This window comes from Phocoena sinus, chromosome 10 (assembly GCF_008692025.1).
Source record: "Phocoena sinus isolate mPhoSin1 chromosome 10, mPhoSin1.pri, whole genome shotgun sequence".
Classification (NCBI taxonomy): Eukaryota; Metazoa; Chordata; class Mammalia; order Artiodactyla; family Phocoenidae; genus Phocoena; species Phocoena sinus.
Genome location: NC_045772.1, coordinates 4,687,625 through 4,712,697, shown reverse-complemented (window position 1 = coordinate 4,712,697; position 25,073 = coordinate 4,687,625). Strand labels below are relative to the sequence as shown.

The following is a 25,073-nucleotide window of genomic DNA, read 5'->3' as shown; positions in this document are numbered from 1 at the left end:
CAAGTACGTTTTTAAGGTGTAGGATTACTTATCTTGTTGTTGTTTTTCACTTAAAGTTTTAATTTTCAAGAAAAATCATACACCATTTTCCACGCCTGTGATTTCCTTCCGGGACCTCAGCGGTGCCCACTGGCGGCCAACAGAACTGCAGGCTCAGACAGAAGAGGAACAGACAGCTTCCAAGGAGCTGACCTGGGACGTTCAGACCTACTGAGTGACATCAAATGTCACAAAAATAACTGCAAAGAAAGACGCGTTTGCATTGAAACACGCAATCTGAGCCCCACAGTCTTTAAAAGTAATGTTCGCAGCATTTTGTGTTTTACGTCATCTTGTTTTTAACCCTGTAGGGGGTTCCCAGGTGGTACACAAGGGGCTTTGTTGCCTGGGTGTCCACATCAGTGACTTTAGAACTCTTAAAGCTTTTTCCTTCTTCTTTACACAAACATCTTGTCTTCAGGACATAATATAACAGCAACAACATTTCCATCACGTTTACAGTTTCTAAGGCACATCCACTATCCATTAATTCAAACGTAACTGCTGTGAGCCTGTGTGTCAGACACAGACATTTTACTGTGAAGTCTGATCGCCACAAAGTAATAAAGCCAAGACCGAGCAGCGCTAGTACCCGATACGTGTCTCTGTTCCCTCCAGTGTATAGTGGGGATGACATTTCCTCATAGGGATGTGTTGTGACGGTAAGTAAGTTAAACTGGAAACGCTCAGACCTACCACAGGAAGTGGCCAATACATGGTAGTTCCACCGTCATCACTGATGTTCATTATATCACCATCCTCACCATCCCCTTTATTACCATCATCTCATCATCCTCACCACCAATATCACCATCTTCACCTTTATCACCACCATAATCACCAGCATCACCATCCCTGCCACCCCCTTTGGCCCCACCATCATCAACACCGCCACCACCATCACCACCGTGACCATCAATACCACCAGTAGGACCCAGTCCACATGAATCCGGAGGTGCCTTTCTTGAGGGTAAGGAGCTAATCTGGGCTTTGTGGGGTGGGCAGGATCTTGCTCAAGAGAAAAGGGCAGTCCAGGCAGGAGCGCTGCCCTAGGTTAAGACCCGTGACCCACAGGCATTTAGTATGTCTGGGAAATGGTTAACAATTCCGTGTTGGGAGATGAGGGTGAAGAAGTTATCTGAAACCAGAAAATGAAAGGCCCTGTCTATTGACTGCAGAGAACTTCTGAACCTTCCTCCTCAAGTTACTGACTTACAGACTGTGTTCCCCGCTGCCCCAGGTGTCTCCACCTGCCAGTGGTCCTGGAGCCGGACCTGAGGCTGTCTGGGGGGGCTCTAGGCCCGGCCCCAGCTTCAACACAGCAGCTCCTCTGTCTGACTCAGCTCACCTGGCCAACAGGTTAAGGAAGATGTGAAGCTCTTGCTGTGGGCAGTGGGGTGTGGGACATGCTTTTTAAGCACAGAGAAGTCCCCGAAGGACTGTACTTTAAAAAGACAACCTTAGTGGTGGTGTGGAAGACAGACCCCAAAGGCAAAGAGAGCAGTCAGGAGGCTGCTGAGAGATGAACTGGAGTAGCAGAGGCAGGAAAAAGTGAGAGAAATATTTAGGAGGTGAAATTGGCAAGACAGTGGTAGAGATGAGAGCTGAGGCCAGTGGGACTCCAGAGAGATGGTGTCTCCGAAACTCAGCAGCAGACGATAACGGCCTGGCCTGGAGACACACGGTGAGAACTCGTTTCTCCGGAGCCCTCACTGTGCACCAGGCTCTTTGCTAAGCTCCTACCATCCATCACCCTGCCCCATCCTTCGAGTTCTATGGGCAATTGCTCGTATTATCTCCGCTTCTCAGGTGAGTCAAAGGAAGCTGAAGGATAGTCAATAACCTGCTCAAGGTCACAAGACGAACAAGAATAGAGCTGGGGCCTGAGAGTTGAAACCACACGGAATTGTTCAGGTCAAGGTCTAGAGCAAGAAGTCTCCCCGTCTTCTGACTGCCTGGAGCACAGCTGGCTGCCATCTCTGGTCATCACATCCTGATCCCAGGCTGCTACCTAACTGCCCTCCATGGTAATGAGTGGCTCCCTGACGGCAGACACTGAGGCTTACGGTTCTTAATTCTATGGAGCTCCCAACACACACACACACACACACACACGCACACACACACACACACAGACACGCACACACACGCACTCCACTGCCTACCAGTCCATGGATCATAAAGGTCTCCCCCAGTGGGTAGATGGATGGATGGGAAGTATGAGAACTGATGGGCCTCAAAACAAGGTGGACTGCCCTGAAACTCAGAGCTGTCCAGGCCTGGGTGGACTTGTCAGGAGGTAGTAAGCTCCCTGTCACAGAAGGACTCAACCAGTGGGAATGATGAAGAGGGAATCCTTGGAGAATGTGGTCAGCATCTGTCAAATTTAACCAGGAAGCAGAGCCTAGAGATAACATACTGCAGAACACCATGAACTACTGACACATCCAATCCCACCAAGGAAAGACTTTACTGTAGAAAACAGAACTGCATTTATCTGCACGTAAAAACAGACATCCTCCGAGTCTTCAAAATAATCACAGCCAACTGTACGTTTTTGTCTGCTACTTATGTCATTCCGTCCTCTGCTAGAGCCCAAACAACAAAAGTTTAAGAAACACTCATGCCAGAAAAAGAAGTTTAATTGCGAAGAGTCTGTGGATTGCTGCTCTTTTCTGCACGCCGGGAGGAGCCTGTGTACAAGTTGGCGGTGGCGTACCTCACCCCGGGCCAGGCCAGGCCAACACAGCGAGGGAACCCAGCTGAGGGTCCCCTCGAAGAGCCAGCCACTTCATCAGCAGACTTGGGGAACCTTTCAACAATGACACCCCTGAACCCCTGGTCAGGGAAAGGGCAAGACGCGGCCGTGGTGACAGTGGCTCCAGGAAGCAGCCTCCCAAGCCCACGGGCCTCCCTCCTCTGGGTTCTTACCCATGGGGGCCGTGGACATGGCTTTTTCACCCGTGAAACGTGACCTTCCAGTAGGTTAATATACGTGGCAGTGCTGGATACACCAAAACACCGCTGTATAGATGTTAGTCGTTAATGAGTGAGAGGACTCCAGGGAATCGGTCCCATATCTGCATTAACTAATCATTGTAAGAGAAAAAAAGGGAAAATAAATCACATACTGTAACGTCTGCACGAACTACCACAAGCAGGTTACGTGTTTAACGTCCGTTTTTTTTTTTTTTAATTTATTTATTTCATTTATCTTTGGCTGCGTTGGGTCTTCGTTGCTGCGCGCAGGCTTTCTCTAGTTGCGGCGCGCGGGGGCTACTCTTTGTTGCAGAGCATGGGCTCTAGGCACAGAAGCTTCAGTAGCTGTGGCTTGCGGGCTCAGTAGTTGTGGCTGGCGGGCTGTAGAGCACAGGCTCAGTAGTTGTGGCGCACGGGCTTAGTTGCTCCGCGGCATGTGGGATCTTCCGGGACCAGGGCTGGAACCCGTGTCTCCTGCATTGGCAGGCGGATTCTTAACCACTGCGCCACCAGGGAAGCCCATTGTCCATGTTTTTAATGTCAACACAAAACTCTAGCGGGAGAAATCCTTGCGGACGCGAACTCCCCTTTGTAAAGTGTGCTCTGAAGGAGCCGACAGGCTTCATGGAAGCTTCTGCTGCATCCACATGAGCCACACCCACCTCCACAGTGCAGAGACTGGCCAGGGACTGGGAAGCCAGCGGGGACACCCCAAGTTCCCTAGAAGATGATGATGTCGAAACTAGGGATCCCAAGGTCACAGGACGTCGGTCTGATGGAGGGGGCTGACCCTAGACTGTCTACGCTCGGGACGACCGAGGCAACTGCTCAGGCTTCTCTCTGCCATGGGTTTGTCTAGGATGAAAAGCAAAAGTCCAGCCCAGCAATTACACTTCAGCTATGTACCCAAAGTAACGGAAAGCAAGGACTCGAACAGATACCTGTATCCCCACGTTCACAGCAGCATTATTCCCATGAGCCAGAAAGGTGGAAATCACTCAAACGCCCATCCACAGGTGAATGGATGAACAAGAGGTGGTGTATACACAGGAGGGAATGTTACCCAGCCTTAAAAAGGAATGAAGCACGGATACAGGCGACAACATGGATGGACTCAAGGACGTCATGCTCAGTGAAGTAAGTCAGACACAGAAGGACACACACTGTATGATCCCACTTAGACAGGGACGGAGAGTCATCAAATTCAGAGACAGAAAGTGGAATGGCGGCTGCCAGGAGCTGGGGGAGGGGGAGGGGGGGAGGGGAGTTGTGTTGCGTGGGGACAGCTTCAGCTTGGGAAGAGATGACGGTGAGGGGTGCATTAACATCGCGAATGTACTTAACGCCACTGAATTGTCCACTTGAAAATGGTTGAGATGGTAAATCTTACGTTTTATATACTTTTCCACAATGGAATATTCAGTGTCACTTAACAAACCCATGGCGTGTTAACAAAAAAAAGAAACGGCAAAAGCCCACTAACTGCCCGTCCGAGGCGAGCTCTGTGCACCTCCGAAGGGAAGCTGCAACGGTCAACGGTGGGGTCAACACGGGTCCCCCTCCTGAGCCTACTTCTGGGCCTGCCCACCCCTCGGGGCTGTCACGGGGGACGGGACAGCCTCAGCTGCTGTCCACAGCAGTGCAAGCGGGCCTTACTCCAGCTGGGGCACAAGTCAGTCATGAACGTTTGTAATTTTCGCCTTTGTGCACCAAGGATGTGAAGTGAGAATGAGTAAACCCGCCTGGAGGAAGAGGGCTCTTTCCAGAGGCCGCGTCCTGGCTGGCGGCTCTGTGCTGCCGCTCGCCTCCCCCGCCTCCATCGAGGTGTGCCCCATGTGGCCCCCTCCTCCAGCCTGACTCTTGGCTCTGCTGGCCTCCATCCAGGCACATGGCAGGAGGACTCACCTAGGGACACGGGACAGCATCCCCACTGGTTTTTCTGTGCTGGCCAGGGGGGTCAGCTGGGTTTGGAGGGGGAAGGGGCTGCCAAGAACCCTGGACTTCCCTTCCTTTGGTGCCTCCCAGAATGCACTCAGTAACGTGTCGATGAGGTAGCTGAAGAACGGGGCCGGGGCCGGGGCCACAGACTGCTGCGCCAACTCCTGGTCGGAAGGGAGCCCACCTGGCCCCGTCTAACCCCACGTGCAAATACCCACAGCATCCCTCACTGTGGCAGAAGCTTGTTACCTCTTGGGGTGGCCAGCTCTCTCCATGCGCACCCTGATCCTTAGAAAGTTCTCGAGGTTAGGACAAAATTCAGCTCCGTGCAGTTCCCGTCCCTCCACACCCTCTGCAGTCTCAGGAAGCACCGCTAACTTCCCCTCCAGGGGGGGATTCCGCAAGGGTGTGGACAGAGCCACTCGAAGCTTACGTGGCATGTAAGAGCAGTGCTGCCCTGCCTGCCGGGCCAGAGGGGACGCTCGGGAGGACGGTGGTGATGGGCACACAGCAACGCGAATGAGCTGCAGCCTGAACTGGACTCTGAGCTGGGAGGGGCGCGGACAGCAGAAAGGGAAGGGAGCGGGCAGTGTGAGCACGGCCGAGCCAGCTCGAGGTCAGGACGGCAGGGCTCCTTCAACCGCGGCTGCCAGCCTCCTCCTCTAGCACAGCCCAGGGGAAGGGAAAGCTCTGGGGTCGAAGACCTGGCTGGGGGCCTGGAGCTGGTGACGTGGGAAAGTTAACTTGGCCTCGCAGGGCCTCAGTTTCTTCATCTGCAAAGTGGGGATAAGAGGGCCTCCTGCAGTCAAGCAGATGCTTCCAGAATCCAGGTGCTGCCCCTCACTCGCTGTGGGCCTTGGGCAGGTCACCTCATCTCTCTACCTTTCGGTTTCCTCATCTGTCAAATGGGCAGATTCACACCCTAATGCTTCCCAACAAGAACTGAGCGCCACCACCCCTACCGGCAGCTTCACCCCAGAGGCTTGCACCGGAGCCCCTGTGACACCTGGGTGCAGCAGTGACAACTGCTGTCGGCCTGCTCGCTCCCCCTCCCTCTCCCCCCATCTCCCTCTCACTCTTGTTCTCAGAGGCTGTGTCTCGTGTACATCCAAGTCCCTGACATCTGCCACAGGGCAGGACCTAGAGAATTAGGAGGGGTGGACTGAGCGGGCTGGGGGTAGGGGTAAAAGGACATACAAGCACCTACGTGGGGTAAAGCAGACTTTTACTGATGACATCAATATTGATAATAACGATGTGACCCCAGACCACCTCCTCCTCTTTACCTCTCAGGCCACGGTCACCCGGCGCCGAGGACACAATGGTCACTCACTGAATACTGGCTGAACGACCAATAATGGTCTTTCAACAAGTGTTTCCGCAGGTCCACACTGAAGCACCTGATTAAAGAGTGGCCCAGGCGAAAAGGGTTCCTTTACAAACCACACACGACCAGTCCCCCAGGGGCCAGGCCATTGGCCAGCTCCTGCAGTGTGCCCAGAGCCAGCGGGACAGGAGAGGCCTCGGGGGGGCCTACCTCACGCAGCTCCCACTCTCTAGTAATCACTGGAGCAGCAGCATCGGGGCGGGGGGGCGGTACTGGAGGCAAAGAACACGGGCCCAGGGCAGTGGGTGTCAGGGAGGCACTGCCTAAAGGACGACGGTGGAACCCTGACCTGTTGGCAGGATCTGGGAGCCAGGAGAGCACACGTGCGCGCGGCCTGGGGCACAGGGCAGAAGAGGTCTCTACGGCCAAGACTGCAGAGGCAGAGGCAGGACGTGGACCCACGTGCGTCCACTAGGAGGCAACTCCCACAGCTCATCCTGAGTCTCGCCTGGACTCCAGGACCTTTCAGGGGAATGGGATGCACATGTGCCAAGGAGCCACTTGGGCAGGCGACTTGCTGGGCAACCAGCTACACAATTTGGCGGGATGACATCCCGCCCTTTGTCACGTGACCCTTGGGGCCCTTGCTCATCCTGTGGGCCCCACACCCAGCCCTCCGAGCCCACAGGCTGGATTTCCCCTTGTGTTTTTTCATCTCACCCTCACAATTACCCTCTGAGGAAGATGGTAAAGTGTTAGCCCATTTTACAGATGCAGAAACTGACTCAGAAAGATCAAAGCCTATCCATCAGCCCTGGGGATGTGGCAGGGATTTGGCATCCTCACCCTCAGTGCAACAGGGATCCCCCCGGTCCGCCACTCCCCGAGGTGCCAGGGGCCACACGGCATCAGATGCGGGGAAGGGGGGCGTTGGTGAACCTCAGATGCCGTACACACGTGTGGCGTCCCTGGGCTGGCAGCACGCTGGCCCTGCTGGCAGGGGCCAGCTGCTTACGCAGGCTGGGTGTTCTGTCTTGGTGGCAGCCGGTATGATACACAGTCGGTGCAGGGGCCGGGGGCCCAGACCACCCTGGTTCATGTCAGCCCAAGCTAAGCCCCTGGATGAGTAACTGCACCCCTCTGAGCCTCAGTTTCCTCCCCTGAAAAATGCGGACGGTGGAAATCCCCTGGCGGTCCAGTGTTTGAGACTCCGCGCTTCCACTGCAGGGGGGCCTGGGTTCGATCCCTGGTCGGGGAACTGGGATCCCGCAGGCCGTGCGGTGTGGCCCCCCCCCAAAAAAAAAGTAAGAAAAATGGGGACGACGGTAAAGTTGTTGGGAGAAGTAAAGGCATATTCTCACCTGCCACAGCGGGGTGCAGGCTCCATCCTCCCACCCACAGAAGGTAACGTGTTCAGCAGACACAGCCAGCCCACTCCTGCAACGGGGCAGGTTACCTTTGTTTCTCCATCTCGGCTCCTGGCTGTAGGGAAGGCGGCCCTGGCAGGGTCAGCAGGGAGCAGCCTCCAGCTACTTGGACCCCCAACCATAATCTGAGGCAGGCGTGACTAGCTTCAACTGGTAGATATAGTGGGTTAAACAGTGTCCCCGCCCCCCACCCCCCCCCAGAATTCACACCCACCCAAAACCTCAGAGTGTGACCTTATTTGGTAATTGGGTCTCTGCAGATATAATCAGTTGAGATCATACTGGATTGGGGGGCCCTAAATATAATGATTTGGGTCCTTGTAAGAAGAGAAGACACAGACTCAGAGGGAAGACGGCCACGTGAAGACAGAGGCAGAGACCAGAGCGGTGCGGCCGCGAGCCCAGCAGCGCCAGCAGCCCGCAGGAGCCGGAAGCGGCAGGAAGGATCCTCCCCTTGGCTCTGGAGGGAGCGCGGCCACGCAGGCACCTTGATTTCAGGCTTCCGACCTCTAGACCAGGAGGGAGTACATTTCAGCTGCCCGGCGTGTGGCGCTCTGTTACAGCAGCGCAGGAGCCTCATACAGCAGACGAGAGGGAGTTACGACTCAGGGAAGGGAAGTACCGGCCGAGGTCCCTGGGCCGGAAGGTCCCCCCAGCCCAGTGCCCCAGCCCCGCTCCTGTGCTGCCCTCCCCCATGTCCACTTCATCTAGGACACCGCCCACCCCCACTTACAGGCTTGCTGATTACGAGGAAAGATTTGCAAATGTCCCTACTTCCGCCGTATCCAAATTAGTGTCAAAACAGGAAAGAAGTCCAGATAAAAATACCCAAACCCAGGGTGCGCTGGAGAGAGATTCAGCATGTCCACAAGGCAGCCTGCGACACCGGCATCCGAGCTGGGCGGCCGCCCACCCTCCAGGCTGGGGCCACCGTCCCTCCTGCCGGCCTGCAAGGTCCCCTGCTCCTGGCACCCTGTTCGCCTTTTTCATCAACTGAACAAAGCAGAAGGGATGCAAGCCCAGCCATGAAAAATCGGGTCAGTACATTCCTCCCTCCAGTCACCAAAGAAAGTCAGAGTGGGGGGAGCTGGGGGGGGGGATAAATTACCGTGCCCGAGTCCAGCTGCACCGGGACGTAATAAAATGTGTTGCTAAGATACAAGTGCCAAAGAAGTTCATTAAAGGACACTTTAAACCAAGCTGTCAGACTCTTCTCCCTTTAAAGCCTGCTTATTTGGTACCGTCCCTCGTGTTTATAATTAGATCCGCGATATGAGAGCGCGGCCCCCATTCAAGCCCACTCAGCAAGCTCATTAATAAAGTAACTTCAACAAGCCACCGACTTGGGCCCGGGCTGGGGGCGGGACTGTTTTATTTACAGAAATATATTTGAGCGCCACTTCTTTATCTAAAGGAGAGATGAAGGCTCTTGAAGAAACTCGGCGGCCCTCTGGTCGCAGCATCACCGACTGTTCCCCTTATACCAGCGCTGGGGGCTCCAGGGCAGCGGGCTCGCTGGACCTCAGGGCTCACGGTCTGACTCCAGCTCGCCCCATAGCTCTGAATGTAGGTACCAGGCGGGATGGTGAGCGGGGGACACGGAGGCAGGGAATTACCAGATCACGGCCAGCCTGACGGAGCTGGACGAGGGGACTCGGAAGGGCGACCAGAGGACGCAGGCTCGGTCTGGGCTGCGGAGCGTCCTTCGGGCCAATGCGTCTAGAAAAGGCCGTAACGTACCACCCACACCTAAACTGCAGGTTTCTCGTAAGCATGGGTTTCCGGCTCATGAATTCTTGATTGTTCATGATTCTTGAACAAAATCAAAAAAGCAGGCTGCCTGGGGCCCACACCAAGTGATGGCAGGGGTGGCGCTGGCCTGGCTGCCCCCACCCCCCACCCGTCCCCTCGCACCGCAGGGCATGACTCCCTCAGCAGGACCGCTCTCCGGCCCGCCCACAGCGTCAGAGTCTGTGATCCTGCGAGGGTCAGAGCATCTCAGGTTGGGACTGGTCAGGGATGGAGCCCTGAGGAGCCTGGGCTTTTCTGAACCACAGAACCTCAGCACAGGGCCAGCCAGCCTGACCTCCCATCCAGCTGGCGTTGGTGCCACTTCCCCTTTGCTATGAGGTGCTGGCTTGGCGGTCAAAGGTCTCAGAACAACCAGTTCTAGCCCCAGGCAGATCCCTCTGTACGGGAATTCCGCCAGCCCTGGAGCTGAAATTGGCCTTCTAGTACCTTCCAGCTTCTAGTCAAAACTCCGCCCCACGAAAGGGCCGCTTTCTCTCTTTTTTTTTTTTTGAGGTACGCGGGCCTCTCACCGCTGTGGCCTCTCCCGCTGCGGAGCACAGGCTCCGGACGCACAGGCTCAGCGGCCATGGCTCACGGGCCCAGCCGCTCCGCGGCATGTGGGATCCTCCCGGACCGGGGCACGAACCCGCGTCCCCTGCATCGGCGGGCGGACTCTCAACCACTGCGCCACCAGGGAAGCCCCCGCTTTCTCTTCTTCATCACGGCCAGTCGCTGATTTAAAGGTGGGGGTCAGCCGTGCTGGAGCGACCAGTCGCCGCCCTGTTCCATCAGCTCTCTGACCTCCCCCCTCACACCCACCTGTCACTCACTCTCCCGGCCGCACTGGCCTCCGTGGGAAACGCCAGGCATGACCCATCTCAGGACCTCTGCACGAGCTGTTCCTTCTACCTGGGACACTCTTTCTGCAGAGAGCCACAGGGCTCACTCCTCCAGCTACTCCTGCAGGCCTCGGCTCCAAGGCCTGAGGCCCCTCTCGAACACACTATTTAAAATAGCCACCTGCCCCCAGCCCCGCGCGCCTTGCCCGCTCTACCTCTGCCAGGGCACCGGTCACCTTCCCACCAACTCCATAACTCATTTACGATGGTTTTTGCCTGTTGCCTGTTTCCCCTCTCGGACTGTGAGCACATCTCAAGGGCCTATTCTGTCCACTGCTGTGTCCCCAGTGCCCAGCACAGACTGGGCGCCCAGTAGCGTGTGCCAAACGCCACAACTCGGTACCGAGCCGTGGCTGCCACCCTCACCATCCAAGCGCTCACTTCTGCACACGCTGGTGGGCACGCCCCGGAGGGAACACAAAGGAGCATGAGACACAGGGGCTCTGCCACCCTGTCCCCTTCCAGCCCCGGACGCCGCACCTCCCTGGCCTCCCCGGCCCCAGATCCGCTCTGAGACCCAGCCGGGCACTCTTTGCCACGTGTCCACTTCCCAGCGCCTGCAGCCGCAAGAGCGTCCAGGGCCCCTCCGACCTCTGTCCACAACAACACGGCTGACTGTTTTGTCACCTCTCGTCAAGCCAGGACAGGCCCTTGGAGGACGCGTCCTGAGGCCCTTGGCAGTGACAGCTGGGAAGAGGACGCTGGTGCTGAAGGTACAGAAAACTCTGCACTCAGCGGGGCCGTAGCTTAAGGAATAATGCAGCGTTCACCTGGGGCGCGTTCATCACTGCTGAGACGCGTTGATCACGGAGAAGAGTTAGTGTCACTGGTTGTGAGGAATGCAGCTTGTCACCTGGTGACCCGCATCTCACAGGAAATTCTGGATCACCGTCTCTAATATGTATATATCTCTAATTGCATTTTCAAGTTCATTTACATGCGCAGATTGGCTTTCCGCCTGAGTCACACTGAAAAGAAACACACCCCTCTCCCTTCCTCTCTCTGCCTGCCCCATCCCCGTCTTGTTCTCTTTCCTGGGGCAAAAAGCTTCTCCCCAAACTGATGACGGTGTCCCCCACGACGGCCTGCTGGGATGTGTCCCCCAGGGAGGCCCCACCAGAACCCCCACCTGCCATTTCAAGTACCTTTCTGCTGCCTCCACCCAAGAGATCAAGAGGCAGCCACTGTTCCCCCTAAAGAGGGACCCCCCCAAATTAGTGTTTTTATCACCTTTTCTACTTTGGAGGGTGACTTTGCAAAATCTGATAGACGCTTCGCTGTTTGTGAACGTGTAGGTTACGGCCTCGGCCATACACACGTCCACGACCAACCTCCACCCCCCCAGTGCAGACGCGCATGCAGGCGGTCTGGGCGGCAAGCAGGCTCGGCAGGTGCTCATCTTCCTGCAATGTACCCGCACCTACAGACTGACAGTCGATCTGATGCAGTAAGTTTCATTAAACGGACAGTTCCAGAATGCACCGTGTCCTGCCGGAGCTGCCACCCCGACTTGTGCCAACCGGAAGCCAGCTGCTCTGAAAGTACGACCACCTTCTGAAAACCACCGTGCCGTGCCCCCAGCGGCCCTACTGTCGGCACGAGGACATCGTGCGTGGGACCCCAGCATGTCTCAAACAGCGGCCACCCTTGTGGGCGAGCCGCTTCTGAAACAAAACACCAGCGAACAGAACTTAATGGCTTAAAGGAAAACCACGGGCTTCCCGTGCGGCTGCGCCGCGGTCAGGAAGACTGGAGCCCTGGGACCCCCGGGGCCCCCGGGTGTCATCACCACCTCTACTCAGGGCCGTAGTTCCAGTTGGAAAAAGGGGGCTTGGGGAGGTGCCCCGCAGAGGCCCCCCCGGCCTTGCACATCCTGTGTTTTACGCCGTCAGACCAAGTCTCGGGTCCAAAGACCAAATCCCAAATTTAGGGCCCAGTCCCAACTGCGGACACACCCGTCCGTGGAGACAAAGAGGCAACCCAGAGGTCTCTGTCCCGACAAAAAGCTACAGTTGCCCGTCTACTTCTCCATGGCAGTAGCATCTCTGGGGCACAGCCAGATCGCTGCTTCTCGTATGACTGTTAATAAACTATGCTGATAACAGCTCCCCCATCACTCAGCTGCCCCACTGCAGGCCAGCCAGGAATTACACCTGGCACTCGAGACACGCGTCCTCACTGACCCTTGGGACAACCCTGCTTGGGAAGTAGCACTGTCCCCACTTTGAGACAAGGACCCACACAGCCTGACCTTATCCTACCTGGGGGCTAAGGACCGCTCAACCCTGAACTAAAAAAGAAAAAAAAAAAAAAAAAAGCAAAGCGCAGCCCATCTGAGGCTTCAGGGACGCCCGCTGGTGGCAGTCAGAGGTCATCACCAGAAGAAAGCTGCATCAGCGTTTCTCATCACACGCTCGGAAACTACTACCAAACAATAAGTAATGACCCAAAGGGGGAAAAAAACTTAAGGAAGCGTGTTCGTTCCTTTGGAGAATACAGGCCGTTTCCAAATGAGAAAGATGCCTCCACCTTAAAGCAGAAAACAACAACAACAGTGATAACAGGAAATACTGAAGTAGCCAAGCCAGAGAGGGGCTCAGGCCACAGCAGGGATGACAAAGCAGGGGGTGGAGGAGTATTCGCTTCGGGGTCAAGTCCAAACCTCCCGCCTGCCGCTGGCTCAGCTTCTGCACTGCCGAGACCCCTCACTTCACCCAGCCTGCCCCACGCTCCCCAGCCCGGTGCCAGAGGCAGAGACCGGATGCAGACCCAGGCCCCCTCCCCAGTTCCACGACGTTGCACTTCAGGGTAAAGTTCCCACTCATTAGCGCAAGCAGCTGCTAGCCTGCTGGTGGCGCTCTCTGACGTACCACCTCCATCTCCTTTTACTGGAACACTCACCCTGGAGTTACATCTCACACGCAGGACACAGAGTGTTGTCGCATCTCCGTCACATGCTCCAGCGTAGGCGCCAAGTTCGTGAGGCCACAAGGGCCCAGACCTGGACTGCAGCTCCTGCCCTTGCCAGCCGTGTGATGTCAACAAGCCACTCAACCTCTCTGGGCTTCAGCCGTCCCCCAAGTAAAATGGTAATTAAGAGCGGGCCTTCCCTAAAGGGCTGTGTGAACAGCGACCGACTTGGTCCCTGGAGAGCTAGAAGGGGCCTGGCCCAGGGTCAGCATCAGATGGGAAAGCTGTGACTTGTGACGCCCGCACCCCACCTGCTGAGGGCTCACCATGGCCCGAGGGTCACGTCTCATCTCACTTAATCCCGCCAGCGCCACGTGCGTGTCGTCTCCCGAGCACCCCACACGCCAGCACTCGGCTGTCTCACGGGCGTTGCACTGTTACCCCATTTTACGGCCTTCGAAGCGCGGAGCGGGGTTTACAACTCCAGGCTACCCAGTTGTAAAGCCGGTGCTTAACCTCTTTCTTACATGCTTCTCGGAGACGAAAGTGAAAAGCCTTCTTAGCGGGACTCTTCTGCAAGTGAAGGCAAACCCAGAGTCCTGTTTCCTGAAAAGCTGTAAATTCCAACAGTGTGGAGAAGGTGAACGGCAGTTGCACCCTCCTCCAGAAAACCGCCTCTGCCCCCAAAGCCCTCCCGTGTCTGCGGCAAGGGCCTTGGAGGGCGAGCCGACACACACCCCGCAAAGGGGCCTCCTCGAGCCCTCCGTGCGTGACCAGGATGTGCCCGGGACGCTGCCCCGCGGGCAGGCCCCCCCCCACGTGCTCAGGCCCCGAGCCGGGCTCGCTGGCGGACCGGACAGCAGCCACGTTCAGGCATCGGCTCGCGCAAGTGGAGCAGAAACGGCGGCAAGCCCGCGATTCGGTCCTGAAAAGACAAAAGCGTTGGAGGAAAAACTTGCTAAACCACAGGGCTAACCATCATAGCCAGCAGCTCTAACGAGGCATCATGGGATTTCCACAGTTATCATCAGAGTGGTCGCCACGAAAAAATTCAAAGTTGATTGAAATCAGTTGTACAGTTCCGACAGCAGGTGTTTCAAGAGGCTAACGTATCAGAGCCAACTCCCTGGACTGGCAGAGAAGGCGGCGCAGTCACCGTCAACCTCTACCAGGAGGGATGAACAGCATACGCCCCGAAGAGGGACCAGCAACAGTGCAAAGGCTCCAGTCCCGCGGGTGCAGGGCAGGGCGTGGCAGGAGTGTCCTGGGGTCACTGATGCAGCCAACACAGTTCTCTTCAAATCAACCCCTTTGCTCTGCTCGGGAGTTGAGATGCACTTTCTCATCTCTGATCTGATTTCATCTCAATAACCCGGTGGGGTAGTTTTTACAACAACCACACCCACTTTACAGAGAGGAAACAGAGCTCAAGGAAGCAGAACGACTTGCTCGAGGCCACACAGCCGGAGGCAAAGAGCTGGGATAGGAACCCTGGTGTCCTGACTGTCGGGCCTCCTCCTCCAGCTACCTCCAGCTACGCTTTGTCAGACCCTAGAGGCAGGGGGCCAGCTAGACGCCAGGCAGGGACTGAAACAGAGGGCACCCTCTCTGGGGTCCCAAGCCGTCTGACCTTGGGAAGCTGCCCTTCTCTCACCTGCCCCGCCTGACCCAAGCCGCGAGATGATCATGACAATCGAACAAAAAGACGCGACGGAACAGACCCACCGAAGAATACCAGTGCAGCAGAGAGCACTGGGTGTGCGATGGCTCTGCTTCCCCACAGGTGCAAATGTCACCTCCTGAGAGCAACCCCACGCACCTCATCACAGCACATCACCCCGTCTGCTGCTGGCTGAGCCCCCGAGCTAAACCTCTCCTGCAGAGAGCTCACGGGAGGGGTGATGGTGGATACGCCAGCCTCCCCAACTACACGTGAAACTTCCTGCGAGCAGAGACCAAGCGAAACCACGTCGCGAGGGTAAAGCCTCATAACGTGCGATGCCGCGATTACTAACCCCAGCACATCACCCACCATCACCCCCGCATCCTCCACCAGGCAGGAGCCCATCATTAAACGTTCGTGGAATTAAACTGCGTTGGTCCCAAGAGATGTCCGGAACACAACGTCAAGGGTCAAAAGCAAGTGTAGGTATAGCGTGCCTGGCAGCGTGTCCACTAAGCATGTTTATCCATGTTACAGACGCCGCGTGCGCACAGAGCACATCCTACGAACACGCCTCAGGGCCAGCGCTGCTCTCGTCCACGCGTAGGATGGGGCGGAAGAGGGGTCACGCTTTATGACTCTCACATCTGCGCTGCGGACATTTCCCCAATGAGCAGGTGTTGCTTTCACAATAAAAACTTTGTTAAAAGTCGAATTCTTCCTTAGCTCCTAACGTTACAGAAATAATAGCAAGAATCCCCGCCTTCCTCAGCAAGATTTTACTTTAGCAGGGGCGTGGTAATTATTTGTCTTATTTCAACAAATCCTTCCTCTCGTTTTAGAAACACAATCCTGGACAAACTGTCAACTGATGTCATATACACTGCACAGACTTCACGCGTATTTACTGGCACAAATCAATACACAGTTGACCCTTGGACAACGTGGGTTTGCACTGCGCGGGTCCACTTTTACATGCGGGTCCACTTACACACAGATTTTTTCAGCAGTGCACACTGCAGTCCTATGTGATCCACGGGTGGTTGAATCCACGGATACGGAGGCCCTGCCTTATATGTAGGACCAACTATATACACAGTGTCTGTGCAGAAGGTCGCCACCTCTGACCCCCGCGTTGCTCAAGGGTCGACTGTAATTACTATTTGCTATTATACACTTTATAAATAGTAAAAAAAAAAAAACAAAGTCAACAATAAAAATATAACCTATACATGTAAATATGTTATATACACACACACATTTTTTCCCCTTAAACCAACCGTGCAGAGATGCCCACCGAGTCATCTTCTAGAGGGTTCCAGAAGTGTCCCCCCACTAACTTCTCAGCCTTAAGAAGCTCTGGTGAAGGCAGGAGGGGGGAGGGTCCGCACAAGTCCCTGCCCTCACAGCCTGTTATGTGCTGGTCACCCAGGGTCCAGCAGCCTCCTCTCCTCTCCCACGTCACACGCGGGTGCCACCATCCCTGCAAGAGCCTTCTACGCAGGTGACAGGCATCACGGAGCTCACGTGGCCGGGCCAAGCTGGGAGTGGGTTCAGGCCTCCTTCACGCTTCTCCCTTCTAGTCTCCCCTCAGCACCAGAGCCCGGACAGCCCCCGGCCATTTCCCAGCCCTGGCACAAAACCCAGGCCCTTCACCTGGCATTCGGTGCCTTCCTGGCTCCGGCCCCAGCCTGCCTTCTCTGCTGTCTGTCTGTCTGTCTCTCTCCCATGGTTCAACTGCCAGAAACTCGCCAGCACCTGCAGGTTTCCTCAGGCCATCAGCCCTCAGCTGGGCTACTTGCTCCTCCTGTCCACAACCCCAGGCACCCTTGGGGACCCCCCTCCCCCAGGAAGCTGTCTTCCATCCCCAGGGGCCGCAAGGCGTGGTTTTCACAGAACTTCTCTGGAATTTCCTTGACACGTGGTTACCTACACCTCACTGTCCTGTGAGGTTTCCGAGAGCAGGGAGCTTCCAGTCTTATCCATCTCTGCCTGCTCGTTCCAAACATATGATTTTAAGACTCTGTTCACTGCAGGCCTAAGAAGGATGGCTCCCAGGGACTCCAGTTGGGCCCCGCTGCTCACCACCACCGATCGCACACCTATCTTCTTACGGTCACCCGCTCATTCACCCCATAAGCATCCAGCCCAACAAGGCATTGCTCTCGGATCCCAGGGGGAGGGGCGGAGCAGCACGGCCCCTGCTCCTCAGGGAGCTTACGGTCCAGCAGAGACGTCGGACGTTCATGAAAAGATGAGGACGGATGACGCTCAGCAGCCTCCAGGACAGGAAGATGTTTGCGGTACCCGAGGCCCTGCTGGGTAACAGCCAAGGAGCCGCACTGCTGGGGGCCGAGCAGGGGGGCAGGGTCAGCCCCCGCAGAGAGCAGCGGGGAAACCACTGGAAGGTCTCAAGCAAGGGAGCGCCGTGATCCTGTTCAAGTTTTAAGACACTTACTCTGGTGGAGGATGAACCAGAGGGGGCATGAGGAAACGCAGTACACCGTTCACAGGAGCCTAAAGGTGGAAACAAGCCCAGTGCCCATCAGCTGGTGAATGGATGCAAAACGCGGCCTCCCATACAATGGACTATTATTCAGACATAAGAAAGAATTGAGTACTGACACGCGCTACAACTTGCAAGAACCCTGAAACATTACGCTCAGTGAAAGAAGCTCGTCATATAAGACCACACGTTATATAACTGCATTCACATAAAAGTCCAGAATGAGTAACTCTATAGCGATAAAAAGTAGATTTATAAAGACAGAGAGTAGCTTAGCGGTTGCTTAGGGCCTGGGGGTGGGGTGTGCAGCGGGGATGATACCCAAAGGGTTTCTTTCTGAGATGATGAAAATGTTCTAAAATCGATGGTGGTGATCGGCTGCAAATATCTGTGAACGTACAAAACAATACTTAACTGTAAACTTTAAATGGGTGAATTATGCGATATGTGAATCATATTTCAATAAAGCTTTTTTTTACGTGGATGCAGGGTGGAGGCTACTGTAATCTTCCAGCTAAGAGATGATGCGGGAGGGACCAGAGGGGTGGACAGATGGAGGGGAAGAGGGGCCCCAGGAATACGGCTCAGATCAAAGTGTGGGTCTGGGAGACTCTGGCTGTGGGAGGGGGAGTCAGGGGTCAAGGCCAAGCAGGTGGCAGCGGGCAAAGCCAGGACTAGGCCCCTGCTGTCTCAACCCCATGCTCTTTTCCAGAATGTGAAAGGCGGAGCTTGGAGAGACAGCATTAGTTTTCTCTTTCACATGTAATGGTGCTATTTTAAGAATGCGATCTTGAACTCTAGGTCAGGAAGATTAAAATTTAGCCTCCTGGATGAGAGCAGACTCGGGGGCAGAGCTTGGACAATGGCACATCCTTTTACTGAAGGACTGAAAACAACTGGGGAGCTTTCAGAATAAACCCACCCTGCAATTTTGTTTGGTGGACGCTTCCACTGTGGAATCCCTCTGGTGTCCAAGGTACAACAGCTAGTGAATCACAGCGAAGATGTGATTCAGCGCCTGGGCGAGTGCCACATACGTAATACCTTTCAAGAAGACATTTTTATTGCTGCACTTGAGGACATCCCCTCGGAATCCGGAGTCCATCAAGTCGACGGATGGAGCGGCACGCAAGGCCCCAGGTTCACTGGGGCGGAGGCCGGTGCTCTCTCTGCCACGCCAGCTCGGACTGCCGTCGATACAGGAGGCCCCTCTCACAACCCTGTGGGGAAGCTGGACTTGCGTGAAGTTCAGGTCTGAAGATGCCTGCTTCCCGTGGCATCTACATGTTGCGTCGAGAACTCCAAAGAGGGAGGAAAAAAACACAAACCCTCCAGGATTTATGACGGGTCTGGTATTTACACGGAAGTGCTTGTTGCTTGACAATTTAGATGAAAATGTTACTGCCTCTCTCCATGTGCTGCAAATTCACGGCGTAAAACCACTGGAGCAACTAATGACGTCTTCACACATCATATCTCGTTAAAGACAAGGAAGGGGTCCATCTTCCACCAGAATCACAACCCAGTGGTGAGGGGCCGCCACACCTGGGAATGCAGCCCGGCCGAAGTGGGCTGGCCCACGACTCAGATCTGACCAACTGCCCCACAGCTCTCTCATTATTTTTTTTTTAAGGAAAAAATATGAACTCTGTTTTCAAATAGCGCGGTCCTATGGAAGCTGGCTTCTTGTTTATCCCCTAGTCCACCAATGGTGGGAGAAACGCTGGACACTTACACAGACCTTGTATCTCTCTACTGCTGACCAACAAACAACCCATCTTCTTCTAGGAGTCCTTGATAAACATCTTTAAGCACCTGTCCATGTTTCTAGAAGTAAGTAAATAAATTCTAGTGCCAAGGGCATGAATGGGAAATTGGTGGCTAGGCACCAAAAGGTGTCACTTGCTGCTACCGTATCTCTAACAAATGTGGATAATGGGGTCATCTGTCCCTTTTACTATCAAGCTCGCCCTCCTCATATGCACCTCTAATTGAAACGTAACCTTTCTATCCCATATTCCAAGCGGGAGCAGGACAAAAAACCCACATCTCCCGGGAGGAAGATGGTGTGAGTTCTTCCCCAAGCACATCACTAAAGGGACACTACCTTTACTCTTCTGGTGAGTTAAAAGCAAACTCTGAAACACTGGCTTTTTAATCCCCGATCCGGCATTTCCGCTCCTCCTGGGCAGGCGCTGGGGTAACTAAGCAGAGCCTACTTCTCCTCTTCAAAGCCCTGGGTGCAGCCCCAATCACCTCCAAGAGCTCATGCATCGACCTTTCCCCAGCCAAGCTGCCAATCTCCACCAAACTCTCCCAAGGAGAGAAAGACAGTAAATGTTAAGTCTGCCCAACTCATTTCATAGGTGACCTCTGAAGGATTTCACCGCGGAGCTTGGGAGAGACAAGGCAGCTTTATTAACATGCTACACCACAGCCCCAGGCCCTCCCTCCCTCTTTTATGAGCCCTTGCTATGTAAAATGCCACAAAGGAAAAAGGAAAAACAACACACTTACAGTTACAAACACAAGTTCCAATGGCCAGGACAAACGCCGGATACTTACCAGATGTTATTTTTGGTCATTTAAAAGAGAAATATTTTTAAAAGGCCAGAAAACAAAAGTTTCTGTTTTTTTCTTTCTTTCTTTTTAAACACACACAAAAAGATGGAGGTACATTCCGTTCACAAGCATCCTTCTCCGAGTTCAATTTTAAAGGCAAAGGCAGCCTGGAGTAGGACAGTTCCTTCGCCGAGCGGCACCGCAACCTTCAAACATGATTTTCAAATGTTTCTCTCTGCCTCATCTAAATTCAAGCATGACAGATAATAAATAGCCACTCATTTACTATCATCATAAAAATTTAAACAGCCTTGAAATAGTTGGCTACAATACAGAAATGATCAAACCTAAGCTCCGAAAAGCCACTCCAAACAGTAAAACTACTGCCATGTAGAAGCACACATAAAGAGACATTGTTGCGATAAAAGCTGCCGGATTATTGGATTTCCTCTCCCCTCTCTTTTAAATCTTCTACTCCGAGCATAAGAGTCAACAACTTGCCGTTTTACCCAGTGGAAAAAAGGCTTAGTAACCCTCGGCTATCACACTGTACCAGATTTGGTGGTGGATTTTTTCTTTTTTAAAGAAACTATTTGATTTGATTCCATACAGTGATTAAACATCTTTGTGCTCAGCGGAGAAGGGTCTTCCAACCCCTCCCCCTCCAAAAATGGCATCAAAGCAATCAAAATGGTAATGCCGGGCCTGGGTCCCCTCCCCCCGCGAACTCCCCGACTTCGCCGGGGCCGCGCGCCGCCCCCCCACCCTCCGGCGGGAATGGAAGCTTCCACTCCTGAGCGGGGGCGCGGGCCGGGCGGGCGGGCGCGCGCGGCCGGGGACGGGGGGCCGCGGCACCGCCAGAAAGGGGTTAATGCATTCGTCCCAACCCTCCCGTCCAGCCGGGCGCCCCCGACCAGGCGCGGACCCGCGGGAACAGCCATCTTTCTTTCCGCAACCCCCGGCCCCCTCCTCTCCCGCACGCCCCCTCCCACCACTTTTCAACTTTAAAGACTCGAAATGAACACCCGGCCTCCGAGTTCTCCCCCGCCAGTCTCGTCCACGTCTCTCCCCGCACCGTCAATCCCTCCAGGGCGGGGGCTTCTGCACGGGCCGCCCCCGCCGGGAGTTGGGGGAGGAAGAAGGGGGCCAGCTCAGCGGCCGGTGGGGGGGCGGGGGCCAGCGCGGGCCAAGTTTGATGCTGACGGCGGCGGCCGGCATTCCGAAGGAAGCGCGATCGATGGCCCGGGGGCGCGGCGGGGCGGGGGCGGGCCCGCGGGGCGGGCGGAGGAAGGGGAGGGGGCAGCGGGGAGGGCGCCGGCGCCCCAGTCCCCGCCAGCCTCGGAGCCCCGAGAGCGCCATTGGCTGCGCCGCTCAAAGTTCTCGGCTCGGGGCGGCTCGGGGAAGGGGCGGGAGTGCGTGTGCCGGCAGGGAGCGCAGGGGGAGGGGCGGAGGGGGAGGGGAGCGAGCGGCGGGGAGGGAGGGGGCGGGGGCGCGCGGCCGGCCGCGCTCCGGCGGCGGCATCTGTTCGTGGTGCTGAAACCCCTACCGCTGAGCTCAGCGCAACTAAGTCACAATGGACAACTTTTCCTCGCCGAGGGGCCGGGAGGGGTCGGCGGGCGTGCCCCCCATCGCAATGAGCTTCTTGCGTGTCCCAGTCTACACCTGATGCCCGGAGACCAAAGTTGGGGCAGAACTGGGGGGTCCTGGGGGCGCCTTTCTTTTGTTCCCCGGGAGCTGGCGTCAGGTTCCAAGAATAAAAGTGATGCTGGAGAAGTGGAGGGGAGGGGGGCCCGGAGGAACGATTCTTTAAATAAGATTTGCAACGGAACCCAGAAATCGCTTCCAAGTAGTTTGGTGTCCAGGCCCGAATTACCGCCCCCTCTCCCCCCACCCTCACAACAGCGTGAGGCGGGGGACACTGAGCCGGGAGAATTTCCACATTCCAAAAACATGTCCACCAACTCAAAATGGACGCCGGGCTGCTCGCCGCCTTTTAAGTGCAGCTTCTCTCTTTCGGCCACCGCGGGAGCCGCGCTCTCCCCCCTCGGCCTCCAAGAATCCGGCTCTTTCTTTCCAGAAAAGGGGGTGCGGGTAACTTTGAGGGCTGGAGAGACTCCTTTGGGAGTCTGAGCGCGCGGCGCCGAGGCCGGCACTTTTCAGGGTGCTGCCAAAGTGCCCGGCGACCCCTCCTCCCCACCCCGGGCGGGAGGCGGGGGGCAGGCTCCAGCTCGCTTACTTGTTTGTCGCTGAGCGCGGCGATCCGCGGCTGCCTCTCGTGGAGCTGTTTCTTGAGGTCGCCGTTCTGCGGAAACACGGAGAAGCGGGCTCAGGCCGGCCGCCCCGGGCGTCAAGTGCGCCCGGAGTCCCGCGGGCCGCAGCCCCCGGCCCGGGCCGCCAGCCGCGCGCCCCAAGTTCCCCCGGCCGCGTCCCGCACGCGCGGCGGCCGGGCAGTGCCGCACGGGGCCGCTTACCTGTGGCTGCCGCCGCATCTGGGCAGCTCGCGGGGCGGGGCGGGGGCCGTGGCCACCCGGCGGCGCGGCCCGAGCCGTGCAAGTTTGCAGGCCGGGGTACGTGTGCGAGTGAGTGTGAGTGTGTGCCGGGGGAGGGGGGAGGAACAAAGAGCCAAGTAAACACGGCGAGTCCGTGTCGAGCAAAGCTCATAAATATTCAAGTCGCGTCCTAATCTCCCCAACACACACACGCGCACGCCGCAATACCGCTCGGGCTCCGGACGCCACGCCGCTGCTCGCCGGAGCAACAATCGCCAAAACTACTTTTGCAAACTGTGCAGGATTGCACCGGAGGATGGGGGCCGGAGGGGGTCGGCGCACACACTCTCACACGCACCCCGGGCAGGCGCACCAAGGGGTCCCCTCCCGGGACCCCTGTCCTGCAGACCCTGCTCGAGAAAGAGAAGACTCCAGGCTCGGGTCCCAAGGGCCCTCGACCCCCAAACTGTGCAGGATTGTACGAAAGGAGGGGGCAGAGGGGAAGCCCAAAGAGGGGGGTCCGTTCATGTACATACGCCCCCCGCCCCTGGGGCAGGCTCAAGGAGGGGCCCCTCCGAGCCCCTCCAGCCCTGAAGACCCTGCGACGGGGAAGAGGACGCGGGTCTCCGGTGCCTGGAGCCCCGACCCCAGGCCCGCAGCCCCCGACCGCCTACCTGGTGGCGCGCGAGTTCCACGGCGAGCGCCTCGGGCCGGCTCTGCAGCTCCATCCCGGCAACTTGGGCAGCACTTTGCGCTCACTTTGGCCCCGGCTCCGGGGAAGTTGCGCGGCTCCGCGGGGGCTGGAGCGGACGGGGGCCGACCGGGTCTCCGGGGAGGGGGGGACACGAGCCCCCTCCCCCACGGCCAAAAGGGAGGCGGGTTCTGGCGAGGGGGAAGAAAGGCGGCCGGGCGCCGCGGCGCCGAGCCCGCGGCCGCCCCAACTCCTCAGGCTGCCCGGCAAGTTGCGCCGGGTCCCCAGGCTGCCGGCGCGGCCCGGCGCATGGCCCCCCGGCGCCGGGAGCCCCGCGCAGCCCCGCGCAGCCCCGCGCGCGCCCGCCCCGCCGCCGCCGCTGCCGCCGCCGCCCGCGAGAGCCGCCAGCCAGCAGGGACTATATTTCCTCCGGAGCGCGCGCCTGGATCTCGCTGGGCCTCGGCAAAGTTGTGCCTCGGCACGATGCTAATTCGGCAGTGCCCGGATGGAGCGGGCCGGGGCGGCGGGGGGCGGTGCCGGAGCCCGCCGCCCGCCCCGCCCCCGCCCCGCCCGCGCGTGCGCACGGCCGCCCCGCCGCGGCCCGGCGCCTGGAGCGCAGAACAAAAGTGGCGGCGCGGAGGGGCGCAAACTCCCGACCCCGCGGCTTGGGGCGCCAGCCCCCGGGCCGCTCGCGCCGGCTGCTCCTCCTCCGTTCTGCCCCCGCCCCCAGCCAAAGCCGAGGAAAACCGGACGCCCAGCTTGAGGCCGGGGTTGGAGATACTTTCCGGTGGGAGGGGAAATGTCCACTTTTCCATTTCTGTTCTCCTCTGGCTCTCGCCGATCCCCCTTTCCCGCTGCTCCCTCTTTCTCTGTCTCCGTCCGCCTCCCTCCCCTACTGCCTCCTGTGCACTGGCGCTGCGACTTGGGAGATTAAATTACTCATGTCGCCAGATTCCGCCACCGCCTGATGGCCACCGTGTTATTTAAACAGTATGAAAATTGATCTCTTGACTGTTCCTTTAATGATTTTTTTTTACACTCACAATTAAACTCTCAACAGATGTCACTAGACTTTTTAAGACTGTTGTTAAAAATCGTAAACGTGCCCGGTCAATGTGACATTAAACAATTATAACTACAGCTGCCGAGATCGCATTTCAAAACTCCCAGCCCCGCAGCCAGGAGGTTAATGTCTCCGAGTCGATTAGCATCGTGGAGTTACCATCTTTACCAATTAACGTCGGAAAGCTTTGTGCCGTATCGGCAGCATCCTGGTATGTTTGAGAGATGCTGGGGAGAAATGGTGCAACCGTATTACTCAAAGTAAACGTTAAACGTTTACACCGATGAATCATTATAGCTTCGTATTCCTCTGCAGCACAAAAAATACCCAGGCACAGGCAGTTAACAAATGGCCCCTTTCAGCATGTACCAACGTGCGCACGCCCCTTGCTTCTACTGTCAGCAGAAGTTGTTGGAATTTTTTTCAGGTCGGGACCCCAGTGTTGTTCTGACCTCCTATTCAGGACATTTGCCACAAGTGACTTGCTGTGTTTCTTGGGCCCCCCGAACACCAGGGTCTTCTCCCCACCCCCAGCACCTAGCCTTTGGGAAACACTCAGCGAGGAATCACTGATTACTTTGTGAGCTTTGTTAAAAACTCAAAAAACTAATGCGCGTGCTAAGCGCTGTCATCGGTTTCGTCTAGCGCCAGCTGGGGAGAAGCAGGGCTCACCAAATGCAAAACAAAAAGTCTGACTCTGGCTCCTTCCACTCCAGGTTCAGCCCAGCTTGGATGGTGTCCCCCTCTACTTAGCACTTTAGCTGGCCTGGACACCAGCCAGGGAAAGTA

The 25,073-nt window shown here is 56.6% G+C and overlaps 1 protein-coding gene across 2 annotated transcripts in view; it reads right to left on the bottom strand.

The window, feature by feature from the left end:
• PHF21B (PHD finger protein 21B) overlaps positions 1 to 23,720 on the bottom strand; it is a 96,963-nt gene extending 73,243 nt beyond the window's left edge. Inside the window, exons 1-3 of one of the 2 annotated variants that reach the window (XM_032644155.1) lie at positions 23,599 to 23,720; positions 23,205 to 23,319; positions 22,278 to 22,343 (exon numbers count right to left, since the gene is read on the bottom strand). In XM_032644155.1, the coding sequence (XP_032500046.1) occupies positions 22,278 to 22,343; positions 23,205 to 23,258 (120 nt within the window). In that variant the 5' untranslated portion in view covers positions 23,259 to 23,319; positions 23,599 to 23,720. Of the gene's footprint in view, positions 1 to 22,277; positions 22,344 to 22,512; positions 22,707 to 23,204; positions 23,320 to 23,598 lie in introns of those variants that run through there. The other variant, XM_032644156.1, reaches the window with a different exon arrangement.
• Positions 23,721 to 25,073: the final 1,353 nt, after the last annotated feature.